The 23,838-nt window shown below is 34.9% G+C and overlaps 1 protein-coding gene across 4 annotated transcripts in view; it reads left to right on the top strand.

Moving 5' to 3' along the window:
* The window catches only part of PRKDC (protein kinase, DNA-activated, catalytic subunit), a 192,623-nt gene that overhangs the window by 117,140 nt on the left and 51,645 nt on the right, over window positions 1-23,838 (top strand). For all 4 annotated transcript variants that reach the window (XM_074199918.1, XM_074199920.1, XM_074199922.1 and 1 more), the window contains 7 exons: window positions 715-813; window positions 4,048-4,255; window positions 8,450-8,639; window positions 9,374-9,589; window positions 10,949-11,061; window positions 15,670-15,801; window positions 18,149-18,328. In XM_074199918.1, the coding sequence (XP_074056019.1) occupies window positions 715-813; window positions 4,048-4,255; window positions 8,450-8,639; window positions 9,374-9,589; window positions 10,949-11,061; window positions 15,670-15,801; window positions 18,149-18,328 (1,138 nt within the window). The remainder of the gene's footprint in view (window positions 1-714; window positions 814-4,047; window positions 4,256-8,449; window positions 8,640-9,373; window positions 9,590-10,948; window positions 11,062-15,669; window positions 15,802-18,148; window positions 18,329-23,838) is intronic.

Consider the following 23,838-nt stretch of genomic DNA (forward strand, 5'->3'; position numbering starts at 1 on the left):
TCATGGTCAGATGATAGTGCTGGTGATTAAAAATGCTTACAAAGGATAGAGTGATGTCATATTTCTTGACATCCTGGTCGTTTTATTCATTGCATAAGCCTTATAAAAATTATAGTTTCCTTGCTAAATAGAAAGTGATCTTTGTTAATTCTGTAAGTAAACATACTTTGATACTAATGTGGAACCATAATCTCATATTTTATCTAATGCAAATTGAATTTAACTATACCTTCTCTTTCCGTGTAATTTTTGCTAATATCTGCCCAAAATGTTTTCTTTTAAAAATTTTATTTATTTAAGACTTGCCCAAGGTCACACAGCTGGGTAATTATTAAGTGTGTCTGAGATTGGATTTGAACTCAGTTCTCTTGACTCCAGGGTCAGTGCTCTATCCACTGCACTACTTAGCTACCTCGCAAAACATTTTTCAATAAGGTAATCTATTCAATAGGTTGAAGATTCCTTTTCTTTTTTTTTTTAGTTTTTTTTTTTTTTTGCAAGGCAATGGGGTTAAGTGGCTTGCCTAAGGCCACACAGCTAGGTAATTATTAAGTGTCTGAGACCAGATGAAGGTTCCTTTTAATTTAATTTATTACTTGTAGGGAAACTGAATTCATAGTCTATTGCTTCAGAATAGATTATCAGACATTCTATTTTTATCCAGCCAGGTAGAAGTTAATAATTCTTTTTTTTTTCCTTCTAAATCTTCTAAAGGGACCTAGAAAGCCAAACTGATGAACAATCCCAGGAAGTGTTTAAGCTGGCAAAAGAAATACTTCTTCAAGGACTGATGGATGATAATCTTGGACTTCAGTAGGTGATTCTTTAGAATATTAAAACCCAAATAGTGAAATTACTTTTAACAGTTGTACAATTTAGCATAGTTTGAGAAACTTATTTCAAGATAATGATTTAAGAAATTATCCCTATTACTTTTTTTCTAATGTTCAGTTAAATTTAACTTTGTGACATTTTAACTATCTTTATTTATTAGTCTGGATCTGTGATTTCATTGGTGAAGGGAACTTCCCCATGAAGAAGTTTCTGTCATTTCAGCGGCGCTTATTGTGCAAATAATAATAGTGTTAGAAGTTATCAAATTAATTTAAAAGTTTTTACATTTTATCTATCATCTGTAGGGAAAATCACACCAGGTAAAGAATGTCATTTTTTATGTTGATGAAGTGAATTAAGATAAGAAATAAAAATGTTAATTTATTTCTTTAATAACTTCAGATATAAATAAAGCTGTTACTTTGTACAGTTCTAAATATTTGAGAGATTAAAATTTTGATAAAAGCACAACAATAACTTGATACTGAAACAAGATGATAATCAGGCTGAATTCTTGAAATAAAAAACCAAACCTCATATACATTTATTTGCATGCAAATGTGTATTATATTAAGAGGGAATTGTCATTCTTCTACATGTATCAAAAAGCCTGATGATTTGTATGGTATTTGTTGTAATTTTAACTTACACATTTTTGCTAGTCTAGGTTCATCTGGTCTTTTTTTTTTAATGTTTTTGCTAGGCATTGGAGTTAAGGCTTGCCCAAGGCCATACAGCAAGGTAATTATTTAGTGTTTGAGGCTAGATTTGAACTCAGGTACTCCTGACTCCAGGACCAGTGCTCTTTCCACTGCACCACCTAGCCTCTTAACTTCTTTTTAAAACTACCTCTCATTTGATAATCTTTTGCTACATCACCAAAATTCCTCCTGGTATCTCTCCTCTTTCTTCCTCCCAGATAGTCATCATCCTATATAACAGTTTTTTGGGACCAGCTAGGTGGCACAGTGGACAGAGCACTGGCCCTGGAGTCAGCAGTACCTGAATTCAAATTCAACTGTAGACATTTAATATAATTGCCTTAGCTGTGTGACCTTGGTCAACTGAACCCCATTGCCTTGGAAAAACCCTAAATCCCCCAGTAATGTTTTTTAAAGAAAAAAGGGAGGGGGATCTGTAAAATTGATTAATAAATACATTGAAAAAGTCTGAAAATATTTAAAATATACTTACTGTGAATCTTTCATCTTTGTAAAAGGAGTGGAGAGGATATTTTTTCATATCTTTGGAACTGTGCTTATTCTTTGCAAAAGTTTTGCAATTTCATTTTTGATTATTTTTTTCATTTCATTTTATTGTATTGTATTGTATTGTATTGTATTGTATTGTATTGTATTGTATTGTATTTATTTTTGCAGCATGCCCAAGATAGAAATACGTTTTGACTGACTTCATATATAGAATGCTTGTCAGAATGCTTGCCCTCTCAATGGGTAGGGGAAGGAGAGAATTAGAACTCAAAGGAAAAACTCCATGAAAAAAATCAGTTCCCAATGGCTTATCTAATAAAACCATTCAAATGGCGTATTTGTAGGCACCCTAGCTCAGTTTTGTCCTTGTTTCAATTCAAAGTAGACTTCCATTTTCTTTTTTTTCTAGTTGCTTCAACTTTAAATTAAAATCATGCCTTGAGTTCCAAAGTTTGCTGTAGCCACCAAACATAGCCTCTAAATTAGTTTCATCCTGGGGTTTTCATCTCAGGAAAGCAGCTTGTATTATTCAACAGTTCCGTAGCTTTTTTTTTTAGTTTTTTTTTTTTTTTTTAGTTTTTTGCAAGGCAAATGGGGTTAAGTGGCTTGCCCAAGGCCACACAGCTAGGTAATTATTAAATGTCTGAGACTGGATTTGAGCCCAGGTACTCCTGACTCCAAGGCCAGTGCTTTATCCACTACATCACCTAGCTGCCCCTTATCTGGTCTTTCCTTAAGTGCTTATATCTATCACTTTCTCAGATCCTGTTACTTACTGAGTTAATTTTAATCTTTTCAGGTTACTTTCTGGGTTTCACTACCAGGCAGGTCCCTTTATTCATAAGTAACACAATGATTCTTACCTAAGTTGGTTGGCTACAATGTTGTTTAATGGTTTATTATAACTATATTTATTAGCTTTGAAATTCCTAATACAAGTATCCATTTTCTCCTCCAAGGACATGCTTACATTTTAATTACTGCTACAAGGGGACATGTTACAATGACCTTTTTTTTGAGGGACTGAAGTATTTAGAATTTATTGAATAAAGAGAGATCAGATACATTAAGAGAGATGAAAAAAGGTAATATAAAAGCCTATCAACTATTAGTCCTTGTCAGCCCCAATATATTACTTGGTTTTGCAACAGTTCCAACATTCCTTTTTTTTTCTTTTAAAGATTTTATTTATTTTGAGGTTTACAATTTTTCCCCTAATCTTACTTCCCTCCTCCACCCCAAATTTGATTATATTTTGATGGTCCTTTCTATTTCTATTGTCCTATTTTATATATTGTTTGCTTTGCTCATTCCATTATTTTATCAGGTTATAGAGGTTTTTCCATTTATTTTCTTCATTTCTTATAGCAAAGTAATATGTCAGTGCCAGTTTGTTTAGATATTCTTTAATCAGTGAGCATTGGTGTATATGAGGATTTATTCTTATCAGTTTACTTCATTGGAGTATAAACATATATGTGGAATATCTAGAGCAAAGGGTCTGGACAATTTGATCAATTTATTTACAAAATTCCAAATTGTTTTCTTAAAAGGGTTGTACTGATCGATGACTTCACCAATAGTGTCCTTTCTTCCAACATTAATTGTTCTCATCTCTTCTTTTATTTGCCTATTTGTAGGGTTTGAGGTAAAACCTCAAGAGTTGTTTTGATTTGCATTTCTTTTATTAGTGATTTAGAGCAGTCTTTCTTATAGTTGTTTATACTTTCCTATGGTTGTTTGTAGCTTGCAATTCTTTTGAGAACTATTTGTTCATGTCCTTTGCTATTATTTATTTTTATTATTCAACTCTGAAATTTTTTAGTTATTGAATATATTGAAATGTTTTCCATCTTTAAATATTTCAGAAAAGGAAAGAAAATATCATTTAGTCAAGAAATAAAGGATGGTTTGAATTTACTGGTGTAAAAACCTAAATTTCTTTGATTTCATGTAGTATGCAATAGGATGGGATTTTTTTTTCCTCTCTTTTTCTTTATAGATTAATTGTAAGAAATTTCTGGAGTCATGAAACCAGGTTACCATCAAACATACTGGATCGCCTCCTTGCCTTGAGGTCCTTATACTCTACTAAAATAGAAATGCACTACTTGAGTTTAGCAACAAATTTTCTACTTGAAATGACCAGCAAGAGTCCAGATTATTCACGACACATATTTGAGCATCCCCTTTCAGAATGCAAATTCCAGGTAAAATATTTATGTAAATTATTAGATGTAAGTGTCTTTAAATTTTTTTCTTTTTTTCTTTAATATTTATTCTCATTTTGTACAATTTTTTTTATACCTTAATAAAATATTCTTGTTTAAGAGTAGACAAAATACCCTCCCCCCAAATATAGACTCACTTGAGCAATAAAGTAAAGGGGAGAGAAAAAAATTAAAATTAAAAAAATAATAGTAATAATTGTAGTTATGGTCAGGTGGTGCAGTGGACAGAACACCAGCCCTGGAGCCAGGAGCACCCAAGCCCATATCCGGCCCCGTACACCCAACAATCACCCAGTTGTGTGACATGCAAGCCACCCCAACCCCACTGCCCTGCATAAAACAAAAAAAAAAAGAAAAAAAAGACCTAAAGTAAAATAGTAATAGTAGGGGCAGCTGGGTGGTGGACAGAGCACTGGCCCTTGAGCCAGGAGCACCCAGGTCCAAATCTGGCCTCAGACACCCAGCGATCACCCTGCTGTGTGGCCCCATGCAGGCCACCCAGCCCCATTTGCCCTGCCCCCCCCCAATAATAATAATAATAAAATATGTGCTTCAGTCTGTGTTCCAACACCACCAACCCTGTCATGGGTGGATCACATTCTTTATGATAAGTCCATCACAATAGTTACTTCTATATTTTTCCACCACTGCCATTGCTTATCACAACTCCCGCCTTTCGTATTTCTCCACTGCCATGTACTATATGACTCTGCTGTAGGGTAGCTGAATAGCGAAACAGGCAGATCCCTGGCTCTGGGGCCAAGAGGCCCTGAGCCCCCACATCACCCCTTAGGCCCTATGGTTCCGGACAGGCCATCCAATCCCAGCCCCTTGCAAGAAGTAAGAAAGAAAATGTGTTATATCTGACCATTCTTCCCCACAATGATCCATCCTCTCCTCCTTCATTCAAATCCCCACCCCTTCCCGCTGTCCCCCCCCTCTCCTTCTTACTCCAGATGTCTGTACCCCATTGAGTATATATGCTGTTTCCTCTCCTAGCCACCTCTGATGAGAGAGAAGATTCCCTCATTCCCCCTTGCCTTCTCCCCCTTCCATATCACTGCAATAGCTCATTGTAATAATGAAAAATCTTTATGAAATGAAAAAAATTATATGAAATATCTTGGTCTATTCCCCTTCTCCTTTTTTTTCTCCCATTACATTTCCCTTTTTTCTGTTGACTCAATTTTTACACCATATTTTATCTTCGAATTCAGCTTTCTCCTGTGCTTCATCTATAAAAGCTCCTTCTACCTGCTCTGTTAATTGAGAAGGTTCATATGAGTATTATCAGTGTCATTTTTCTATGCAAGAATACATGCAGTTCATCCTCATTAAGCCCCTCATATTTCCCCCCTCTCCTCCAATCTCCATGCTTCACCTGAGTCCTGTATCTGAAGATCAAACCTTCTGTTCAGCTCTGGCCATTCCAAAAGGAACATTTGAAATTCCCCTGGTTCATTGAAAGTCCATCTTTTTCCCCCGGAAGAGGACATTCAGCCTTGCTGGGTAGTTGATTCTTGGCTGCATTCTAAGCTCTTTTGCCTTCCGGTATATTATATTCCAAGCCCTACGAGCTTCTAATGTAGTTGCTGCTAAGTCCTGTGTGATCCTGATTGCAGCTCCATGGTATTTGAATTGTGTGCTTCTGTCTGCTTGTAATATTTTTTTTTTTTAGGTTTTTGTTTTTTTGGGGGTTTTTTTTGCAAGGCAAATGGGGTTAAGTGGCTTGCCCAAGGCCACACAGCTAGGTAATTATTAAGTGTCTGAGACCGGATTTGAACCCAGGTACTCCTGACTCCAAGGCCGGTGCTTTATCCACTATGCCACCTAGCCACCCCTGCTTGTAATATTTTCTCTTTGACTTGGGAGTTCTGGAACTTGGCTGGGGGTTGGTTTTTTAGGATCTCTTTCTCAGGGGGATCAGTAGATTCTCTCCATTTCTATTTTGCCCTCTGCTTCTAGGATATCAGGGCAATTTTCCTGTAGTAATTCTTTGAAAATGATGTCAAGGCTTTTTTCCTGATCATGACTTTCAGGTATTCCAATAATTTTAAAATTATCTTTCCTAAGTCTGTTTTCCATATCACTTGTTTTTTCCATGAGATGTTTCACATTTTCTTCTAATTTTTCATTCTTTTGGTTTTGAAGTATTGAGTTCTGATTTCTCGTAAATTCATCAATCTCCCCGAGTTCTATTCTTTGTCTGAAGGATTTGTTTTCCTCAGAGAGCTTTCTTATCTCTTTTTCCATCTGGCCAATTCTGCTTTTTAAAGCATTCTTCTCCTCAATAACTTTTTGAACTGTTTATCCATATTCTTCAGCATTTTTTTGGATTTCCTTGACTAAGCTGCTGACTTCATTTTCATGTTTTTCCTGCATCATTCTCCTTTCTTTTCTCAGTTTTTCTTCTAACTCCTTCATTTGATTTTCAAAGTCTTTTTTGATCACTGTCATAGCCTGAGCCCAATTTCTGTTTTTCTTGGAGTCTTTAGATTCAGGAGCTTGTGCTTCCTCATCTTCAGATTGAGTATTTTGATCCTTTTTTGGGCTCACAGGCAAAATATTTCTCAATAGTGTTCCTCTTGTTTCTCTGCTTGCTCATTTTCCGAGCCTAAGCCTGTTTTGGGGTTGTTTTCCTGAGCTTTTGGGACACTTCCACAAGGATCTCAGTGTGTGAGGCTCTGTGAATGACCATATGCGCCCCACCACCACCACCACCACCACAGGGCTGATGTGAGGTGGGAGCGGCCTAGACTGCAATCAGGATCTGAATGTGGTCAGAACCCCAGAGTCCTGTTCCAGGGGCAGAGCTCTGCAGTCTCTCTTTCTCTTCACTCCCATTCCTAGGCTCAATGGGCTCATGCCCTTGGGGCTCCTGCTTACCGGCTCTGCCTGCTTCTGTTTCCTGGATCTCGACTGCTTTGGCTGTGCTGCTTGCTGTGTGCCATGAGGGCTGGGCTTCATGTGCTTGCTCTGGCAGAAGTTCCCCCTCTGTTCCCCCAATTTGTGCCCAGTGCTCCCCAGGATGTAAGTCAGGAAACTCCCCTGCTGCTATGAGCCTTGGCTTCCAGCACCCTAGGGCTTCCTTCCGGGAGGCTGAAGTTCTTTCACCCCTCTGGCAGGCCATCCCTCTGACAGGCCGCCCCTCCAACCCCAGGGAGCAGAGCCTTTCTGCTCTTTTCCAGGTTATCTTGAGTAGAAGAACCGCCTCACTGGGTCCCTCTGTGGGTTCTGTCTCTCGAAAATTTAAAGTCCTTAGCTTATAAGTTTTATGAGAGAGCGCTTAAGACACGATCTGCCCTTGTCACCATCTTGGCTCCACCCTCTAAAATTTTTTTTAAGTGTTAAATTGTTGTAGAATGTGAAGCAAAACTAGAAGAGCAACATATGACATTAAATAGCCTTAATTTTGGAGTTTGGAGGTCTTAATTCTTTTTAATGTTAAAGTTAGGCTAAAATCTTTCTCATTGTGTCTGTGTCTGTGTGTGTGTGTATACATACATACACATACATACACACACACACACACACACACACAGAAGACTAGCTAGAAAGATGTAAAACTTTAAAACAGTGGAAACTGAAAGTTTCAGATGCTTATTTATCCCTTTTTGTGTAATTACCAGAAAATAAATTATAAGTTCATTTGACCAATTTTTAAAGTGAGGTAATTTGATTTTGAAAAGTATTTTAAAATCTTAATTAAAATTAAGTGTGACTAAAAATTAGTTAAAGCTAGTCTAAACACTTATTAAGTACCTGTGTGCTGGGGAAACCAAAAAAGATAGTAGACAGTCCTTGTTCTAGAGGAGTTCATTGTCTAATAGAGACAACATTCAAAAAACTGAATAAGCAAGATTACATACAGGATAATTAGGAAGGCCACTAGAATTTGGGGGGGGGGGGCACTAGAATTAAGAGATCAGAAGATCCTCCCATGCATGGATTGTGAAGTTTTAGTTGGTACTTGAAGAAAAGCTGAAGAGGGAGGACTATTCAGGAATATACTTTTGAATGATATATCAAGTTGACAGGATGGTGTTTTATAGAGATGAATGAAATCACAGTGTGTATTTGCTATTGGTAATGTTAAATTTAAAAATAAAAGGGGGAAAGCATTATTGCTATTTAATTACATTGAAATTATATTTTAAACTTGTTCATCTGCAGGAATATAGTATTGATTCTGATTGGCGTTATCGAAGTACTGTTCTTACCCCAATGTTCATTGAGACTCAGGCCTCCCAGAATACTACTAGAAACCGATCACAAGAAGGATCCCATTCACTTCCACAGCTGATAACTAAACAAATAAGAGCTACCCAACAACAGTATGAATTTACTCCAACACAAAATACAGGTAAATGTAAAGTCCCTAATTTTAGATGATTCTTTAGTTTTATTTCTGCAAAGTCATGTTATATGTCATATTAGTTTTAATAACTGATAGAGAAAGTATGCCTAAAGTAAAAATAATATTTTTGTAATTTAATGAAAAATAAATAGAAACAGATTAATTGCTTTTGTTTCACAACAGATTATACATATGCAAACCACTAGATAGTTAAATATTTCTCTGTGTTTTGTCTGTTGACATGGTATTAAAAATATAGTCAAAATTATGTTAACTTGAAGATTTTTTATTACATTTAAGATAACTTTTCTATAATAGTAGTTATAAAAACAGATGTGCTTTGTAATTATTTGACAAGTACATTGGTTCCATTTAATAATACTAATAATAGTACTTGTATATAATAGAATTTGGGAAGCAGAAGGAAACCTTAAAAATAATTAAATACATTAAATCTGAAAATTATGAAACTAAAGCCCACGTTTGTTCACGGTCACAAAACCAATGAATGGCAGATTCAGGATTACAATACAGGTCTAATTCCTTGTCTTAATGCTATATTTACTATGTCACATTGCTATAATGATAGTACTGATACTTAATTTATAAATTTATAGACTTTTCTATATTTAGTAATTGGGGGGTTATTGTATTTATAAATATTGTAATTTTGGTTATTGTATGTCTGAATCCAAGTAATAATAATAATTTCTTATAATGGAGTTATAATTATTTTACAGCTGGAAGAAATTCTTTTAATTGGCTAACTGGAAACAGCATTGACACATTTGCAGAATATACAAATCCGTCACCATCTGAATCATTGTCTTCTTCTTTGCTATTTGTTCATAAGAAGATTGACAAACCACAGAGGGCAGCCTTGAAATCAGTAGGACCTGATTTTGGGAAAAAAAGATTGGGATTGCCAGGGGATGAAGTAGATAACAAAACCAAAGGTAAAGTAATGCTATACAACTGAAATATAATGAATAAAATACACTTGAAACTTTGTATATTTCAAATCAGTGATTTGAGTAGTATATTATAAACAGTCATTGTATCTGCAATATTTGTTTTTTGTTGGTTTTTTTGTGGGTTTTTTTGTTTTTGCAAACCAGTAGGGTTAAGTGACTTGACCAAGGTCACACAGCTAGGTAATTATTAAGTGTCTGAGGCTAGATTTGAACTCAGGTACTCCTGACTCCAGGGCCGGTGTGACACCTAGCTATCCCTTTCTGCAATATTTGTACATATATATTAACTTGTACATTAAGACAATATGCATTTAACATTTGTTTTTTTCCTAAATCAAGTTAAATCAAGAGTAAACTTTTTCCTTTTGTATAAGGAAGACTGTGAGAAGAAAGTTGTCAAAATCTCTTCCCTCTGTCCATTTTTCTCCTGCTTTAAAAGAGCAGCTATACCTTAGAGACTTAAAGTAGAATATGCATGTTCTTTCTGTGGTAGATAGAAAGTTAGATGAGCTCTTGCACATTAGATTTGGGAAAATGTTATCTTGTTCTCCTCTTCCCTTTTCTAAATTGACTGCATCTCACTGCTTTTTTTCCTTTGTCTTTTATGACTCCTCTGACATTTATTAGCACAGTGTCTGGCTTCTCTCCACCATCCTGGCTTGAAAGTCTTCTGACATTTATTGAAAGCATTTTCAGACTTGAGGCAACACAAGTAGTCTTGGGGCTAAATGTCTGTCCGATTCTTGTACTGATTACACATAGCCAACTTGAAAGGCATTATAAGCTGTCAGCACCACTCTCTTTTTTAATCACTGCAGCCCTTCTTCCTGTCTTTATTCTTTTCCCTCTCCTATGAAAACTTACTTAAGGGAAATCTTTTGCTTTAAATAAAAAGGGATTACCAAAAAAAAAATTTTTATGAGATTGAGTTTTAAACATAGCTGCCGATTACTGTAAGAGATTATAAAGAAAATGGAGGTGACAGTCTCAAAGATTAATAAAGGTAAGTGACATCTATGATGGGCCAAGACCGAGATTCTTTCAGTGTGAAAATGTCAGTGGTTGAAATACAATGGTATTATGAGGAATTGTGTGAACAAAGATGTTATTTCTTTAAACTATTTAAAATGAATATTTTAATAATGTCTCATTTTTTACTAAGTAATTTAAACTCCCCTATCTAACCTTAGATATATTCATTTTAGAGAATTTAGTTCTCAGAAAAGGAATTGAAATTCTTATGGAATGATTTAAATAATTTATATGATAGAAAAATTCCAACACCAATTGGATCCTCTGTAGTTATATGATGTTAATAATAGTTTCCTTCCTGTACTTTAGGTATAAATGAAAGGGCGGAAATCCTAAGATTGCGGAGGCGATTTTTAAAGGATCAAGAGAAGCTTAGTTTGATTTATGCCAGAAAAGGTGTTGTTGAACAGAAAAAGGAAAAGGTTTGTTTATTTTTAAAGTCTTTTTTTTTTTTTTTTTGAACTCATCCATAGCCTGAGCCCACTTTCTATTTCTCTTAGAGGCTTTCGATACAAAAGCTTTGAGTTTGTCATCTTCTGAATCTTCCTTGGGACCAAAGTAATTTTCTACGGTTATATTTAGCTCTTTCTTTTGTTGCTCGTTTCCTCAGACTGTGACTGATATACTGCACTTCCAAGACTTTGGGGGTTTTTTGGGACACCCCACTGGGACTTTATTCCTTTAAGGTCTTATGTTCTCTTGCCTGTGCTTTCATATGTAGATGATCACAGGGCTCCCCTCTGCCCTGGAGCTGTGAGGAGGGACCCTGCTCAGCTACCTTAGTATTGAAGCCCACACAGCAACCTGGATCTGAGTATGGGCAAACAGCAGAGTTTTGTCCCAGGGAGAGCAGAGAGATTTCTGCAATCTCCCCCCTACCCCCTTATCTGCGGGCTTCAGGCTGGCTTCCCCATTCCTGCAGCAGGTTCTCACTGCAGAGCTGTTCTGAGGCTGATGCTCCCGCCCTCTAGTGCAGCAGAGTTCTCTCACCGCCCCTTCAGGCTGTTCCTGGTGATCCCTGGGCTGCAGCCGTGACTTTTTTCCTACTCCTGGTCCTGGTGAAACACACCTTTCCCTCGAAACTTCTAAGTTATCTTGGACTGAGAAATAGTATCACTCAGTCTTTCTGTGGGTTCTGCCCTTCTAAATTTTGGCTAGTTATAATTTGATGGCTTTTGAGGTTTTTTGGAGAATGAGTTTCAAGGAAATCCTGCTTTCACACTGCCATCTTGGTTCCACCCCCTCAGTTTGTTTATTTTTAAAGAATTTGATTAAAAGTGTTGAAAATTGAGGAAATTTGTTTTCATGTTTTAATGGAAAATTATATGATGCTGCATTTTCTGTCAGACTTGTTTGAGATATAGAAATATCAAATTATTTTTCTTACGAATTTCTTTTTCTTGTAAGATGTCCTGATTGAAATTAATTGAAATTAAAACTGAGACAAAAAATTCTGAATAAGTTTAATTTATGGTTAAGGCTAACAGTTAACAATAAACCAAGAAACCTTGAATGAAGGCTGCTGGATTATTTTTTCAAATGGAAAGGAGGAATATCCAAAAAGAATTAGTAGTCATCATCATAGATGGGGAAAACATGATTGGTTACAATATGATTGGAATGCATGACCAGTATCCACTCCTTCTATCTGGTGATAGAAAATTCTGATTCAAAGACAGCTAGTCTATAAGGAAAACAGGTTTCTTTTAATTAAAGTGATTTTCAGGGGAACACTTTTTAAAATTTACTTATTTATTTTCACATTACTACAATAGTCTTTTGTAAAAGTAAACCTAATTCCCCCGCCCTCCATAAAGATAAACCTCAAGAAAAAGAAAATGAGAGAAAACAAAATACCCAAATTGAAAACCACAATACCTTCCCAACTAAAATTTGACTTCTCTTCCTTACCACAGTACATCTTTAACAATGAATGCTGAAGTAGCTTCATAATAAACATGAACTTTTTGTCTTGATAGTTACTATCAGCTCTGTCTCTGGGATGGATCACATTCTTTATCATAAGTCTATCAGAGAAGTTGCTTCAATATTTTTTCCCTCAGTTGTTATTGCTAGCTGTGTTTCCTCCATTTTATTCCTCCCTACTGCCATTTACTCTATTCTTGCTCTCTCTCCTTTCATCCTGTCCCTCCTCAAAAGTATCTTGTATCCCACGATCTTCCCTCTCTTCTTTAACCTATCGCCCCCTTTCCTCCCCTGTCCCCTTTTTCCCATCCCCTTCCTCTCCTTTTTCCTTTAGATTTCTATATCCTAATGAATATGTATCTTATTCCCTCTCTGAGTCACATCCAATGAGAATGAAGGCCACCTTATTGCCCCTCAACTTCCTCCCTTTCAAGCAAAAGCTTTTTCTTGACTCTTTTACTTAAAATAGCTTAGCCCATTCTACCTCTCCTTTCCTTTTGTCCCAGTACATTACTTTCTTGCCCATTGCCTCCCTCTTTATAATATATTATGTGTTTATATTCAGTTCTCTCCTGTGCCTTGTCTATATGCTCCTTCTAACTGCCCTAATAAGTGAGATGGTTCATAGGAGTTAACAGTATCATCTTCCTGTACAGGAAAACAAGCAGGGAAACCCCTTTTAAGCTTAATTCAGAGAGGAAGATTAAACTTCTGAGCCTATGAAATCCTTAACTTAAAGAAATGTGACTTAGGCAATTGGTGGTGCTAGAGAATAGAATTAATCAGAAAAATGGAGAAAACAACAGTTTGATTGTCATGTGGAAAAATTCCATCAATATGGAGGGGTTAGGGGGATGTTAGAGTTATATAAAAAATAGCATCAATAAAATACTACAAAGGTTTGGTTTTTTTAATGAAATGTGTTTTAACTTTTGGTTCCCAGATGGGAAATCTGATCTTTGTTATCACACATGATGATTTCCCCACCCTAGTTCACTGTTTTTCAACTAAAATAAAGGAAATAGTAACTTATAAAGTTGTTGATAAATTGTAAAAGGGAAAAGAAACCTTTTCAAAATTTGGAAGCAGCAAAAATAATGAAGTTGCTTTTTTTACCCATATCTCCATTTTTTGGAATGTAAGCGCACACACACACACACACACACACACCTCTCTCACTCTCGCTCTTTAAATTACATTAGAGAAAATATGAAATAAGATTATAGTGATTTTCTTGAGTTGGCACTACCATTCAAATTTATTTTAGTTTTTCCAAATATAAGTGTGTGTGGACTTGTGATGTTTTTCTTCAATCTTAATGTTTCTTACCCAAATTGAAAACCACATTACCTTCCCAACTAAAATCTGACTTCTCTTCCTTACCACAGTCCATCTTTAACAATGAATGCTGAAAGAGCTTCATAATAAACATTAACTTTTTATGTCTTGATATATCATGATTTTAATTTCTTTTGAATTCCCATTGTAGACTGATTTAACCAGCATTATACTAAAAGTAACTTTAGAGAAAAATAGAAAAATTGATTAATGGAACAAAGTAGAGATAACATAATTTGAGAGGTAAAAATGGAGTGAGATATTTACCTGAAGGAAACTAGCCAAATAAGAGGGATTATTTTAGTACAATATAAATTTGCCTTGATTCTATTTAAATAAAAATATAATTAAAATGTAAAAGGAAAATTATATATGACATATAACAGATAAAGCTAACATCTAAAATATATACATATATGAAGTTACTAAAGATTTAAAAAGATAAATTCCTGTCCACAATGGATAAATGGCAAAGGATTTGACCAAATTTTCAAATAAGTAAAGAAATATTTGAGATTGTGAAAATTTTCTTTCCTCTAATTAAAGAGGAGATGCAAGTTAACTTAGCTTTGAGGTACTCCTCAATATTCATCAAACTGGCAAAAAATAAAATATTCACTGCTGGTCAGATTGTAGAGAAACAGATAAACTAATTTATTTCTGTTGAAATTGGGAACTAGTACACTGCTTTTAGCTAATAATCTCATAATATGCATATTGAAATTTTAAAATAGTGATATCCTTAATCCATTAATCCTTAGATCCATCAATTCATTGTCCTTTCTAGTCATATTGGCCAGTTTGAGAGGTGTGAGATAGTACCTCAGTGCTGCTTTAATTTGCATTTCTCTAATCAGTAATGATTTAGAACAATTTTTCATATGACTATGGATCGCTTTGATTTCCTCATCTGTAAATTGCCTTTGCATATCCTTTGACCATTTGTCAATTGGGAAATGGTTTGTTTTTTAAAAAATTTGACTCAGTTCTCTGTATATTTTAGAAATGAGTCCTTTGTCAGAAATACAAGTTGTAAACATTGTTTTCCAATTTACTACATTTCTTTTGATCTTGGTTACAGTGTGTACAAAGTTTTTTGATTTAATGTAATTGAAATTACCTAGTTTGTTTTAATGATGTTTCTCCATCACTTCCTAACTGTTTCCCTTTCCATAGATCTGCCAGGTAAACTATTCCTTGATCTCCTAGTTTGCTTATAATATTGTTTTTATGTCTAATAGATCCATTAATTCTTATGTGAATTTGCCCTGAAAAATGTTAACAAACAAAAAGAACAAGCAACTCAGAGGTTTTTCTTAGCCTTATTTTTCATACTAAATCTACATACTAAATACTAAATTTAGTTTTTTCAAACTAAATCTACAAATTGTAGGGGAATTATTAATTTAAATTTGTAATGAAATACTACAGTGCAATTAAGACTGAGAGGTATGAAGAATACATTTTCCATAACCGTGGCTTCTTGAAGGGGACTATAAGCTTTGATCAGCCCTACAAAACTGGAAAGAGTTTATATATATTGCAGACACCAAATCATTTAAGCCTTCTGTTAAGATGTCATAAATGAAATCACATGATTATTGATATACAGAAGCTTATAGAAGCAAAACTTAAAACCTTTACTTTGAAACTTCCTGTCTTCAGTTACTTTATAAAACTATTTCATCTTTTTTAGTTTTTAAACTGTCTCATCAATTTATCATATTTTCTTGAATATTTTTTCTTGGGGGGGGTTAATTTTGCAGGAGATGAAAAATGAGTTGAAAATGAAGCATGATGCCCAGGTTACTTTGTATAGAAGTTATCGTCAAGGAGATTTGCCTGACATTCAGATTGAATACAGCAGTTTAATAAATCCTCTGCAAGCTGTGGCCCAGGTCAGTGCTATCTTTCCTTTATGTTATTTACTATGTTTGCTTTTCTTTGAATCTCTGTGAGTAGATATTTTAGAAGAAATAATTTTAGACTATAGAAAATTGAATAGGAAAGTTTGTAGTTTGTATTTTGAGTGCAAAGAATCACTATATTTCTCTCATGTTTAAAAATGGTTCAAAAATTTGCATCCATTCTATTTTGCAAATGAAGGAAAGGCGAAATTCACCCGAAATGTGAAATGACTCTCCAGGGTCACGTACAGCTAATAAGTAGCAGAGCTGGACAAGTCTTCCCCAGCCCCAGTTTGCATCATTTTGTCTTCTGTGTATCTTGATGGTTTTCTAGATAATCCCCAATTTATTCAGGCACCTCTATAAAATGTTTTGCCTTAGAACTGAAGAAGATAACTGCTGGCCTAGTCTGACAAGAGAACAGATCAGAATATTCCCTCCCCGCTCTCTGGACACATCTTTTCATGGAGCCTAAGATGGCATCCACTTTTTTCTTTGCCATCTCACCTTATTCACCTTGAACTTTGAGGAGATTAAAATCCCCAGCATCTTTTTCACAGAAACTGTTGTTCACTGCATCTGTTCTGTCCTTATATACTTCATTCCTTGACTGCAAGGATAGGATTTTATGGTTCAAATGAAAGATCATCATGATAAGGTGCTATTATTTTTTGCTTCAAAAAATTTAATTCATTATGAAATCATGGATTTTGATAACTACTGGGAAATAAATTACTTTTGTAGGAACAGGAATGTGCTTTCTTTCTTTTTCTTTTTCTTTTTTTTTTTTTTTTGCAAGGCAAATGGGGTTATGTGGCTTGCCCAAGGCCACACAGCTAGGTAAATATTAAGTGTCTGAGGCCAGATTTGAACTTAGGTACTCCTGACTCCAGTGCCAATGCTCTAGCCACCCCTGGAATATGCTTTTTTATGATGATCTCTTATGGCATTATTATTATGTTGACTGACTTAACTTGGCCTTACTCTTTTCTTTGAATGATGATTTTAAAGTAGTTAATGCTCTCTGTCTTCTAAAGCAAAGTCAAGTTACTTTTCAACATTAGCTGGACTATTTCAGTATCCAAACTCGATTTCCATTCAACAAACATGTCCTAAAAATCTACTGTCTCCAAGACATTGCTGGTTCTGAGAATGTGTGATAAAGACAAAATAGTAATTCCTTCCTTGAAGGAAACCCTGGGAAAAATGGAAGGAGTACACAGGGGACTATGAGATAATTTGAGGAGAGAAATAGTTCTCGTAATTGGGAGGATGAGAGAAGCCTTTTCTAGAGGAGATGTCTGAGTGCAGGAAGGTAAGGAGCCTGACAGTGGAGACCTTCTAAACATGAGAAATTACTAGTACTTCCTGTCTTCTCAATTTTGATTTGTAAAGAAGAATTAGTAACCACCCTATCAAAACTTGACATATATATATATATATTTTTTTTACAAGGCAATGGGGTTAAGTGATTTGCCTAAGGTCACATAGCTAAATAATTATTAAGTGTCTGAGCCTGGATTTGAACTTAGGTTCTCTTGACCCCAAGGCTGGGGTCCATATCCACTGTACCACCTAGCTGCCCCTTCATATTAATTTTTTGAAGGTTAATGAATTGATCTCTTTTGAAATTGGAAATTCTAAATAATTCTAAATAATTAAGGAATTTTGAATTATGGAGCCTAAATTTGTGTTCCTTTTTTGAGTTTTTGAGCAGCTATAAGGAATGTGGAGATAGGATGGAGAGAGCAATTCTAAAGAATAGAATGAAAATATTCACAAATTTAATTCTTTTTTGTTTTTAATCAGTCTGACTGATATCCAACTCTCAAATGAGAGTTTTATGTAAAAATGTCAATATAATAACTTGTACGGTTGCACAAATAGCTGGAATGGGGAGAAACTGTGCCATTGTCTACCAGAGACACTTAGTACTCACTGTAGTTCATATAACTTGACTTATCCTACATAAATAACTGTGCTATGGAGAGTGAAATCACACATTACAATATATGCATTTATGAAAAATATGAAAAATATAAATAATCCCTGTGTTTTTCCATAAACAGCTGCTTCTTTTGCCCCTACACTTAATCATGGCACTGCTGTTCAATTAAATTTCATATTGTAAAATATAAACTTCATATCTAACGTTGCTGTAATATTGCTGTGTGAATTTAAGCCAATGCTCTAAAATATAAACTATCTTATTTTTTAACTTTTAAAATAGATTTAAGAGAAGGTAAGTTTGCAAGACATTTTCTAAATGAAACTCATTGAAACAGTTTGCATTATATCACTTTTGTTTTGTTGATGCCTTGTTTCTTATGCTTTTTAGCGGGATCCAATCCTTGCAAAGCAGCTCTTTGGCAGTTTGTTTAATGGAATTTTAAAAGAGGTGGACAAATTTAAGAGCCCATCTGAGAAAAAAAGCATTACTGAGAAGTTACTTCTGGACTTCAATTATTTCCTTAATAGCACCATGTTATTCTTTCCACCTTTCATCTCCTGTATCCAGGTAAAAATATTCACATATTCCTTTTTTCCTTGCTTCTGTTTAATGTGACACAACTTCAACTTTTGTCTCAAAAGTACTACTCTTAGAATCAATAAGAAAGAGTATAGGACTGGTTAAATATTATATATGTTGTTTGTTTTGCCTTTTGCAGAGGTCATGGACACATGAGACAGTGACTAGGAATTCATTATAAATGTGCTTATTTTTATCTTCTGCTGAAATAATTTGATAGATTGAATTTACATCATTGAGCTTTTTATTCCATAATTTCCTGATCATTTAAATTTGGAATTTATGCAGATTTTAAGTTTTATATTTTAAAGTGCTGAACAAAATAAAAAAGTAATTTTTGAGAGATTAAACTTTTTGATTTTGTGTTTTGTATGTTTTTGTAAATTGAAATGATGTGCTATATTAGTTCATTGTAGCCTTCTCATAATTGTGATATATCATATATTCCATATCATTTTCTTAATTCCTAGTTCAGTTTTAGATTAGTGTTATAGGACTATATAGATCCCTCTATGTTCTCAGAAGACTTATTAAAAATGGTCACAGTTGCTATGGCTAAAAAATATTTTTTCTGGAACCATCCTAGTGGTAACCCTCTCTGAATTTAGTTAGGGTAGTCCTTAGAGAACAGACTTAATACCAGCCCCTGCTTGAGTTCTCTCCCAATGGGAGAACCTGGCAATGCTTTTATCCTGCTTCCAGGATCTTTGAGAGCATAAGCAAACCTCCACAACATGGAGAATTATAGACAGAGTAGTTTTTGAGGAGTTTTTCCTTATTCCTTGCTTGAATTTCTAAAATGATGTAGTCAGGATTGAAATAACATCACATTCATGTTATTTCAATTAAACCTTTACTCTTTATTTTCTTTCTTAAGATGAATCTTTGTAAACTCAGACTCTTGATTCGAAATTTGTAAATAAATGAAAATTTGTCATGCTGTCTGAGAATGGTGCTTATCTCTTAAAAATAGGAGAAGTGTAATAAATTACATCTGTCTTATAATTTATATGATATGACCCAATTCTAACTTAGTGAAGTAGGGAATTTTAAAAAAATTTTTATTTAGGGGCAGCTGGGTGGCACAGTGGATAGAGCACCAGCCCCGGAGTCAGGAGTACCTGAGTTCAAATCTGGCCTCAGACACTTAATAATTACCTAGCTGTGTGGCCTTGGGCAAGCTACTTAACCCCATTGCCTTGCAAAAAAACTTTAAATTTTTTTTTATTTTTTTATTTTTTTATTTATTTAAGGCGATGGGTTAAGTGACTTGCCCAAGGTCACACTGCTACGCCATTATTAAGTGTTTGAGGTCACATTTAAACTCAGGTCCTCCTGATTCCAGGGTGGTGCTCTATCCATTGTGCCACACAGCTGCTCCCTGCAATTTCTTTTAAACAGTTAGTGTATTTAAGATAGTTTTATGTGATCCCAAGTAAGTCACCTAGGTATGTGTCCCATATGGCAAACAAATTATTTGAATTTTGAAAAGTAAAAAAAATTTTTGATTATGTAACAAAAAAATTTAATAAACAGAAAAACAGGGTATAATAACTGGCATCTGTATAGTGCCTTAAAATGTTTTACAAATATCATATCATTTGAGCCTAACAACAGCCTTGTGATATAGGTGCTATGATTATTCCCATATTACAGTTGATGAAATTGAGACTATGGTTAAATGACTTGCCAAAGGTCATACAGCTAGTTAAGTATCCAAGTTGGATTTAAACTCATGTCTTCCTGACTTCAATTCCATTTCTACCACTATACTTAAGACAGAAAATTGTCTTAAAAATTGTGCTTGCTTTTATATCCACTTTTTTAAGAAATATAAATTTTTTCACAAGGTCATAACAAATATTTTTATCTATTTGCATCACTTTTCACTTTCTTTTCATCTTGGCATTTTAAATTTATTGATATCTTTTCCCCTCGTCTCTGTCACACTGCACACTAAACTTTCACTACTCAATGCCAAGTAGAGGTCTCTCTTGTAACAAATATGTATGATCAAACAAAACACACCAATTGATTGATCTCTTCTCCACAGCCTCTGCCAGGAGGTGGGTAGGAGGTGTGTTTCAGCCTGAGTTTTATGAAGTCATGATTGCTGGGTTTGAAGCCTTTTCATAGGGGTGACTCTCATATTATCATTGTGTTTATCAATATATAGAGGTCTTTCTAAATTTCTCTGAATCTGTCATATTTCTTATTTCAGAGAAAATAAAATGCCATTATGTTCATATGCCAATATTCTGGCATTCTTCCCCTGAGGGGCATCTCTCTTGTTCACATGCAGGACCACACATTTAAAGCTTCGAGGCTTCCATTGCCATTAATTCCATTCCTCTTCTTTTAAACAAAACAAAACAAAATGTTTGTCCTTAATTTCAAAGAAATTCATGGAGGTGATGTCACATAACAAGCACATGAATTGATTGGGAGGGGCTGTGCTAGTCACCAGTCTTACTTTCTCCTGAGTTGAGTGGCCTGATATGAATCAGGAGATGGCCCTAGATGTGAGATAGTCAGGGTTAAGTGATTTGCCCAATGTCACAAAGCCTAGCACAAGTCAAGTGTTTGAGGCAGGATTCGAACTCCCATCCTCGTGACCCCAAGGCCAGTGCTCTATTGCCTAGCCATCAAACTGCCCCTCTTACAGATGATGGCAAGTGACTTGTTCAGTGTTCTTTAGTGATGGGGACTGGACCTGTAGTGTCATCAGTGTAAGGAATTCCTAGGTAAAGAAACTGCCTCTACTACAGTTAAGCATTTTCTCAGCAATTACTGACAGATTAAGTATCTTGCCTGGCTTCTTATAAGCAGTCTTATGTCAAAGGAAGAACCTGAACCCAGGACTTCTCTGGTTTGATGGCCATCTCTCTGGGAACTCCTATTGCCTCTTTTTTTTTTTTTTTTTTTGCTAGGCAGTGGGGTTAAGTGGCTTGCCCAAGGCCACACAGCTAGGTCATTATTAAATGTCCGAGTTGGTATTTGAACTCAGGTACTCCTGACTCCAGGGCCAGCGCTCTATCCACTGTGCCACCTAGCCACCCCACCCCCAGCTGCCCCTGGAACTTCTATTGCCTCTTAACAAAAGCTGACTTTGTCTGTTCTTGCCCATATTCATTCTTTTTCTGGACCCTGAACCTCTTTGGTTACTTTTTATTATTTTATCAACTTTCTAGTTTATACATTTAGTGATTTCAATGGAATTCATTCTTTTCATTTTTTTTTTAGTCTCTTTGCAAGACAATAGGTTTAAGTGTCTTGCCCAAGGTCACAGGGCTGTGTAATTATTAAGTGTCTGAGGCCGGATTGGAACTCAGGTCCTCCTGATTCCAGGGTCAGTATTCTATCCACTGTGCCCCCTAGCTGCCTCCCCGAATTCATTCTTTTTCTGCTTAAAATTGAAATCAGTGGCTCCAGGTATTTCATGATTATTCAATTCGATATCTGAGGGGGGAGGTCTAAATATTTATGGTAATTCAGTGCATTAAATTTGTAAATGTATCTTCATTTTACTCCACCATACCACTTTTCTAGGCATAGTGCATTCAAAAATACAAATACCTCTAATGGGCAGAAGATTATACTTTAAAGATATTCATCCTAGATTAACATAAACATAGGCATTTCATCCCTATAATTACGATTAGTAACTTCCCTATTATTACTTCACAGAACTTTTGTGAATTGAATGAAATTTTTTTAAAATAAAAGGTTTTGGGGGTGGCTAGGTGCTGTAGTGGATAAAGCACTGGCCTTGGAGTCAGGAGGACCTGGGTTCCAATCCGGTCTCAGACACTTAATAATTACCTAGCTTTGTGGCCTTGGGCAAGCCACTCACTTAACCCTGTTTGCCTTGCAAAAACCTAAAAAAATAAAAAATAAAAAATAAAATAAAAGGTGTTATAAAAATTATATATAAATGGTTTTAAAATTTTATTTAATTTTCTCTTATTGTGCCCCATATATTTTTTCATTTTTTTTTTTTATTTTGTTTTTCTCATATGTAAAGATAATTTTGGACATTCATTTTTGCAAAGTTTTCTCCCTCATCCTAGGGATAGCAAAGAGTCTGATAGAAGTTATACATATGTAATCATGCTATACATCTTTCCATCATAGTCACACTGTGAAAAAAGAATCAGAATAAAATATAAAAATGCGAGAAGGAAAAAACATAAAACAAATTTAAAAAGATGAAGTTCATATGCTTTCATCTCCATTCAGATTCCATATTCTTTCTCTGGATTTGGATGGCATTTTCCATAACTTGTCTTTTAGAATTGTCTTTGATCTGTATTGTCTTCTCTGCATCACTGAAAAGAGTCTAGTCTTTCATAGTTGATCATTGCAAAATATTACTGTTAAGGTGTACAATGTTCTCTTGGTTCTGCTAGCTTCACTCAGTGTCAGTTTGTGTAAATCTTTTTGAGGTTTTTCTGAAATCTGCCTGCTCATCATTTCTTATAGAGTGGTAATATTCCTTTACATTGATCAACCCACAACTTGTTCAGCTATTTCCCAATTCCATTTCTTTGTCACCATGAAAAGAACTACTAGATCATCCTACAATACTGTCGTTACTTTGTGAATAGAATATTTCCCATTGTATCTGCTCACATAAGTCTTTCAGGTTTTATGAGAGCATCCTGTTCATCCTTTCTTATAGCAGATTAGAATTCCATCGTAGTCATATGACACAATTTGTTTAGCCATTCCTCAACTGATGGGCATTCCCTCAATTTCCAGTTCCTTGTCATCAGAAAAGAGCTGCTTTAAATATCAGACAGATAAGGATGTATGTCCTTTTCCTTCCTGTTTTTTTTTCATCTCTTCAGGATTATAGATCTAGTGAATGGCTAGGTCAAAAGTTAGGCATGGTTTTAGAAGTCCTTGGGCATAGTTCAAATTGCTCTACAGAATTTCTGTATCATTTCACAACTCCTCCAACAATGTATCAGTGTCTCGTTTTCTCTTTCTATTCTATTATCCAATCCAATAGATATATGATAGTATCTCAGAATTGTTTTAATTTGCATTTCTCCAATTAATAGTACAATAATACCAATAGGACTTTTTTAACATGACCCTACTTAGCATTGATAACCTCATTTGAAAACTGTTCATATCTTTTGAACAGTTATCAATGGGGGAATGGTTCTTATTTTTTATAAATTTGACTTAGTTCTCTGTTTAATGAATAAGATCTTTATCAGAAAATTTTATTCCATATTTTTTCCACAATTACTTTTACTAATTGTATTTCCCTCCCTCCCATTACTGCCACCCCATTTAATCTCAGTGTAGCCTACAGTTAACTCTCCTATTTGAGTTTGAAATAAAAGTATCAGTTCAATAATTCTTACAGCTGATTATATTGAAGAAGGGTCTTGAAGATTTTGTAAAACTACTGTTTCGTCTCATTGCTCTCAATTACTTTTTATGTTAGCACAAAATTCTAGAAACTTGGAAAGATACTGCAGTTG

The sequence above is a fragment of the Macrotis lagotis genome, chromosome X, assembly GCF_037893015.1.
Source record: "Macrotis lagotis isolate mMagLag1 chromosome X, bilby.v1.9.chrom.fasta, whole genome shotgun sequence".
Classification (NCBI taxonomy): Eukaryota; Metazoa; Chordata; class Mammalia; order Peramelemorphia; family Peramelidae; genus Macrotis; species Macrotis lagotis.